Source organism: Microtus ochrogaster, chromosome 16, assembly GCF_000317375.1.
Source record: "Microtus ochrogaster isolate Prairie Vole_2 chromosome 16, MicOch1.0, whole genome shotgun sequence".
Lineage (NCBI taxonomy): Eukaryota > Metazoa > Chordata > Mammalia > Rodentia > Cricetidae > Microtus > Microtus ochrogaster.
In genome coordinates, this window is record NC_022018.1 from 15,659,799 (window position 1) to 15,667,076 (window position 7,278).

The 7,278-nt window shown below is 43.4% G+C and overlaps 1 protein-coding gene across 1 annotated transcript in view; it reads left to right on the forward strand.

The window, feature by feature from the left end:
* Positions 1-6,834, forward strand: part of Apbb1ip (amyloid beta precursor protein binding family B member 1 interacting protein) — a 99,437-nt gene extending 92,603 nt beyond the window's left edge. The window contains exons 11-14 of the mRNA XM_005354746.3: positions 986-1,084; positions 1,694-1,808; positions 4,503-4,606; positions 6,045-6,834. Coding sequence (XP_005354803.1) covers positions 986-1,084; positions 1,694-1,808; positions 4,503-4,606; positions 6,045-6,557 — 831 coding nt within the window. The 3' untranslated portion in view covers positions 6,558-6,834. The remainder of the gene's footprint in view (positions 1-985; positions 1,085-1,693; positions 1,809-4,502; positions 4,607-6,044) is intronic.
* Positions 6,835-7,278: the final 444 nt, after the last annotated feature.

Here is a 7,278-nt window from a genome sequence, read left to right on the forward strand (position 1 = left end):
ACATACACATACTACCTATATATAAAACCTCTGTACACACACAATATATTACCCTTACACACTATGTATACATACATCCCTGTACACATACATTATATATACATATATATAACCCTGTACACACACTATATATGTATATAAAATCCCTGTACACACAAACACACACCATATATATACACACACACACACTATATAACCCCTGCACACACATACACACCCATTGCCACATTGTGCCCTTGTGGATATGAGATCAGTAAAACTCTGAATTCTCAATAAAAGAAATAACCCCTGAGCTAGATTTGTGGGCGGGAGAAATAAGGCAGGAATTTTTCTAAGCATTAGTGTTGTGACACAAAATGTCTATTAGGTAAGTTCCTTTATCTGATAGAGAAGCAGCTCTGTTTTCAATGAGGGACAAACACGTAACACACATGACGGATTCCAGTATTTAAAAGGGAGAAATGGCTATTACTGACATACATTAAATCATACAGCAGGCTGATTGAGCCTGTTCAAAGCTTGGCCTTTGTTTTCTGTTTTTAAAATAGTGTTGAGGGATGAGCACACACTAGGCAAGTGTGCTGCCACAGAACTACATCCCCAGCCTGTTTGGTTCCTCTTATTTTTGAGACAAAGTTTCATTATATTTCTCAAGCAGATCTCAACCTGGTGATCCTCACTTGGCCTCCTTAGCAGCTGAGGTTGCATTCCTGTGCCGCAGGGCTGCCAGTTTAGCAGTTTTCAAAAGCTCGCCTGTAATCTCAGCTACTGTGGAGGCTGAGGTTGGAAGGTAATGAATTCAAGGCCAGACTGGGCTTCAGAATGGCACCTCTTGCTTCCTGGTCCACAACTGTTGCCAGTAATTTTAGCCATCAAATCAGTAAATCACATTTGTCAAATTTTTCCTTTAGGTTTTCTTGAAAGATGTTTTAGAATCTTAATAAATCAAAATCTATTAATTGCCTTCACATCTGCTTCTATGTAGCATCCTCAGATCCAGAAGGAATCTCAGTATATCAAATACCTCTGCTGCGATGATGCAAGAACTCTCCGACAGTGGGTTATGGGAATAAGGATCGCCAAGGTGAGAGCGCACTCAGCTTCACGAGACCATGGTCACCAACAAGCTTGCTTCCCGGGGCCAGCATTTGCCACTCCCGGGTACAGATGCTGTCTCATCTGTTTGCTTTTGTGCCCCTCGGTAGTGGAATCACTCACCTACTGTTATAGGATTGACTGTACAGACACGCACCTGTCCAGTGGCCTGAGAATCAGAGTTGACTTCCAAACAGACTTTTTAGATTCACAGAGAGAACTGCAAACATAGCGTGCAATAAAGAAACTCAAGATTGTGTACCTTCATGGTAGAGCACTCGCCTAGCCTGGGTGAGGCCGAGGTTGGTCCCACCATAAAAGGAAGCAAGGAAAGGAAAGTGCTAGCTCCACAAAATAGCTACATTAAGACTGCTGATTAGAATGTTGTGGCTGTAAATGGGAGAATTCGCTAATTCTGCTAATCTAGAAAATTATTTAACTTGTGAAAAGGTAATCAATGCGCTATGCACACACCCCCCAAAAAAGGAACTTGAAACAGCAGAATAATAGTACTTTTTTCTCTCAGTATATATCTAGCTATTGAAGCCAAACTTTTGACATAAATGGAATTATTTCCTCCACTCTGTTCCCTCCCTAGTATGGAAAGACCCTCTATGACAACTACCAGAAGGCTGTAGCAAGAGCTGGACTTGCCTCTCGGTGGACGAACCTGGGGACTGCTGGGGCAGCAACGCCAGCTCAGACTACTACAGGTAAAAGTCGAGAAGAGATTCACATGCACACACCAAGCTCAGAGTTCATGTCTATCATCAAGTACACTGGGTCAAAGCAAACGCTGCAGTATTTTGGAGCTGGCAAAGTAAGTGGGTAAAATGTTTTCTGTACAAGCCAGAGAGCCTGAGTTCAGATCCTCAGCAGCCGTGTAAATGATGCTGATGAGGTGGAACAAGTCTAAGACCCTAGGCAGTAGGGGGCAGAGATAGGTGGATTTAGGGGCCTTGCTAGACATCCAGTCTAGTCAATCAGTTAGCTCCAAGATCAGTGAGAGACCCTGTCTCAATCAATCAATGAAGGAACAATTAAAGAAGTTACCCTGCTATCAACTTCCGGTCTCCACATATGCCTGCATACATGAGCATACCCATACACACACATGTGCATACATGCAAAGAGCAGAGAGAAGGAGATAAGGTGAATAAGATAGAATAATAAAGGCAAAATAAACTTCGTAGGCACTGTTTGGAATCTATGCGCTCCACATGTATCGCATCACAAGTGACTTTTCACAAGGCTTCGGCCCCTTTTTACAACAGACCCATACATAAGGCGTTGATCGTGATTTTAAGGTGATGTGTCTTTCCAAAATACAAATATCATATTTGTGCAAGGCTCATTAGTACCCGACAGAATACTCAGATCAGATAGCAGACCAGGCCCTGCTGTCTTCCCTCAGGGACATGACGGCTAAGAGTCTCGTACCCAAGGCTAAGCATCACACTTTAACAGAACACAATCTTGGTTTGTCTGTGTTTTTGAGAAGACTGAGCCACTAAAATGAAGTACCTAATGAGCTTGCTGCTTTACAAATAGAGGTGCCCCTTGGTATCTGTGACAGAGTCTAAGAACCCCATGAGCACACTACGAGAACATGGCTGCTATAATGTATTGTTTAGAAATAGTGACAAAGAAAACCCTGCATGTGTTCAGTAAAGTCAGTTATTTTCGAATGCTTTTGGTCAATGGTTGGTTGGATCCTGGATACAGAGCCCAGATTGGAAGAGCTCCACCGCATGTAGAGTCCGATCCCGTTTCACAGCTGAGTGAACCGAATGCGGCAGAGGTCTTCCCTAGTACAGATAGGAACGGTGTCCGCTAGAAAGGCAGGGTACAAAGCAAGCACTTGCTGATAAGGAATGTCACCTTAAAACAAATTTCGTATGCATATGATTTTACCATTTATTGGATATAAATAAAATTTACGTAGTAATGAAATATGGATGTGTTTATTTAATTTTTACATGGAGAATCAAATCTTGGCTGGATATTTGATACTGCAAGGCATAGGACATCTTCAGTGCTTCTTAGAGTGGATCTATATGCTGATTTTATAAACGTTAGTGCTGAGAACACCACTTTGCACAGAGTACAAAAATGGCAGGAGTATGTTTAGGGTTATTTCAGAAATCACTGGAAATTGAATACTAATAATCATTTCATGAAACAAGTTAGCAACTCAAACAGCAATTTTTAATATTCATTTTTCTTTATTCCTGAGAATTTTATACATGCATACAATGAAATTCATGTCCCACCCCTCCCCAGTGAAGCCCCCTCTCAATTCATATATTCTTTCTTTTTTTTTTTTAATAACACACTAAATTTGCCAGGCAGTGGTGGCGCACACCTTTAATTCTAGCACTCAGGAGGAAGAGGCAGGCTGATCTCTGTGAGTTCTAGGCCAGCCTGGTTTACAAGAGCTAGTTCCAGGACAGCCAGGATTGATTCACAAAGAAACCCTGTCTCAAAAAAAAAAGAAAGGAAGGAAGGAAGGAAGGAGGAAAGAAAGAAGGAAAGAGAGAGAGAGAGAGAGAAAGAAAGAAAGAAAGAAAGAAAGAAAGAAAGAAAGAAAGAAAGAAAGAAAGAAACCACTAAATCCAATTAGTGCTGTCATTATGTGCTCGGATGTAGGGATATCCACTAGTTCTTGGAAAAACACATTTTTAATACAGAATTCTCCCTCCCTGCCCCAAAAGCTCGCCAGGAAGTAAGGCATAGGAACACCTCCCCATCCATGGGGCTCTTGCGCAGGTAAACTTGGTATGAGTTATGAGTGCCACACTCAGGCCACATCTGGAAGACAGCATTTTATGGCAATCTTCCCCATCATCCAGCTCTGACATTCTTTTTTCCTTTTCATTTACTTTATGTGCATTGGTGTGAAGGTGTCAGATCCCATGGAACTGGAGTTACAGACAGTTGTGAGCTGCTGTGTGGGTGCTGGGAATTAAACCTGGGTCCTCTGGAAGAGCTGCCACTGCTCTTAACTACTGAGCCATCTTCCTGTCCCTAAACTCTGGCACTCATTACCCCTCCTTTTCTGCAGTATTCCCTGAACCTTTCGTAGTGGGGAAGGGCAACAAAGATGTCCCATTCAGGGCTGAGCACTCTCGGTCTCTGCCTTTATCAGGTATGCATCTGCCCATCGGCTGCTGACCACTGCGAAATCTTAGTGTTTACTGAAAGCCTTCTGATTTTCGACTAACACGTCCTCAAACATACAAAGCACACTCGTAAGCACAGAGACATATCCCAAAGTGGACCTGAGATTTTTCATAAGGCTTTGTGAATGTTTCCCTTTTGCTTTAGGAAGCAAGGTGCGTTGTGTTTGCAGATTTTACTTCAATAACTCTAAAACTGACGCTTCTGTTCTTTCTATTTCCCCTCAGGACTTAAAACAGGCACTAGCCAACCCAATGGCCAGGTTCCCCGGGCTGCACCTTCAGCTGGTGGTGTTCTCCAAGTGGCCCAGACACAAACTGAAATAACTAAGGTAAAATCACAGCCGCACTCAAAGCCTGCGAACTGGGACTCATAAACCCATAAAACCCTGCCCTGACTATGAGCAGGTCCTGGGACCTTTTCCTTTTAAAAGCCCAAATAAAGTTCTAACAACTTAGATTTCATTTAAGGAAATGGCTTCATATTGTATCTTTAAGCTAGAGGTGAAAGTTAAAATCAACTGTTATTCACGCCACTTGGTGACATCCGAAGTATGTTTGTCTATGACAGAGGGATTTCTTCTAGCAGTGGCTTTCATGATCACTCAGCCATTGGGATTTTCAGTTATTTTGCTCATGAGTTAGAGCAGTTGAAAGTTAGTCAGAAGCCCTTTATGAAGTGCCATGTGAACCCCAAAACCAAATCAGAAGATTCTTTAAAGGGGTCCACTTATAAAATGTGCACTTTTTATTTTCCTGTTAATGATTTGAATTCGTGCTCAGAGTGACAGAGAAGAAAATACACACAAGATAATAAGAGTGGGGGTCAGGTCAGTGGCACAGCACTTATCCAGCATGTGTGCAGATGTGAGGCCCTGGGTTCCATCACCAGCACTGGAAAGATAGATAGATAGATAGATAGATAGATAGATAGATAGATAGATAGATAGATAGATACATACATACATACATACATGATAGATAGATACATACATACATGATAGATAGATAGATAGATAGATACATACATACATACATACATACATACATACATACATACATAGATACATACTTAGATAGCAGATAGATAGATAGATAGATAGATAGATAGATAGATAGATAGATAGATAGATAGATTTGAAAACTTCTATGGTAGTGGGTAGCGCTTATTATTGGCTCCTCCTTTGAAGTCCACAGTCTGGAAACCAGAACCTTTGTTCTGGGAACAGTAATGAGTAGAAATAGCACCCACAATCAAGGAAACAATGGAACATGCGCTCTACCGGGAAGAGATCCTTCATGGCTGGTTTGTAAATACCCAGACAAAATTATTCCTCTCAGCTTCTTCACTTCTGCGGTCTTAGGTCTTGAGTAGGAAGTCTTAGGGAACCATCTGGCTTTCAGTTTGAGTTGCCTGGAGAATGAGGTCTTTTTGGAAATAAAACTGAGAGAACCCACAAGGAGTTAGGATTCATTAATACTTTAGAGAAACCATCAGCTTCTGCGTAGGACTTGCCTGATCTAACGATAGTAAACACTTCCTAGAGTGAATGTGATGGAGATGCCCAGTTACAGAGAGTGGTGGTTGGAGGTTCACATCTAATGGTGTCAAAAGCATCAGCTATCAGTCCTGTACCTGCAGCAGAGGTGACCTCCCGAACACACTCAGTCCCAGTGTGGGAGGGAATGGGGCAATCCCTCTCAGGGTCAATGTCAAATGACGGATGTGTTGTCAAGAATCATGAAAGCTTTGCTGTCACTTTCTTGAAGGAGGAGAAGCAAGGCTTGGGTAACCACTACCCAGCCGTGCCCAAGGAGAACCATGGCCCAAAGTCCAGCCTGCCACCACCCCCTCCACTAAGACGATCTTCGGACACCTGTGGCAGCCCCGCCTTACCACCCAAGTCCAAGGGCCCCAGCAACTCCTCTTTCCCCGCCCCGCCCGAGGACTTCCTGCCGCCCCCGCCGCCTCCGCCCGAGGAAGACAGCGACAGCGAGTTACCCCCACCACCACCGGGCTTCCTGGAGGAGCCACCGGACTTCATTCCACCGCCCCCACCGGCTGCGGCTGTTGAAGGCTCTGCATTGCCACCACCGCCACCACCCCCGCCCTGTGTCCCCCAGGAGACGACCAAGTCATCTCCAATGCCCCCCAAAAAGCCCCCAATGCCCCCCAAGAGGCAGGAGAACCAAGGACTCCCCGGTGCATCAGGGAGCGGCGAGCAAGATTTCATGTCGGACCTCATGAAAGCTTTGCAAAAGAAAAGAGGCAACATGCCCTAGGGATATCTGTTAGCGCCTGGGGTCATTTCTAGCTCCATCCATGTTTTGGTCCTCTATTGCCGTGGCATCTTGATCATTTTAGTAAAATGTTTTCCGACTAAAAATCATACAAAACTCTTCACTGTTGTAAATACTATGTTCGCATCCATTAAAGTAGCGGGGATTTCAGACTAACTGTACACATCCAAGCACACACGCACATCCTGTGTGCCTCCACCTGAGTGGGTTTCATCTTGCAGTCCAGGCTCACTGGACTAGGTTCGTTTGATTGTATTCAGAAGGCTCAAATCTTAAAAATTAAAGTTTATTTGAAAACAGTATTTCTAGAAATAGTTTATAAGACTTGTATGGTGTCAACACTATTTGACTTTCTAAAAGATTTAAGCTCCTATGCCTTCTCAAGTCTTGTTGGTCTATTTTCCTTCTCAGTGCCTATGGTCTTCAGAAAAAGCAAAAGAGGGAAAAGAAAGAGAAAGAAAGCAGATCTTCATTTCTTTTATACGCCTCAGCTGATTCCATCTCTGGCCCTAATATTGGTTTTCTGTGTGGCTGGGTAGGTTGGTTATTGGGTTCTGAAGTGCTGTGAAGGAACGCAGAGGTGCCTGCCCATAGGCAAATGCCTATCACTGAGCTACAAACCCCTAGTCCACTTTTTGCATTTTGGGGTTTTGGTTTTTTTGTTTGAACCATGACCACATACACACAACACACACACACACAC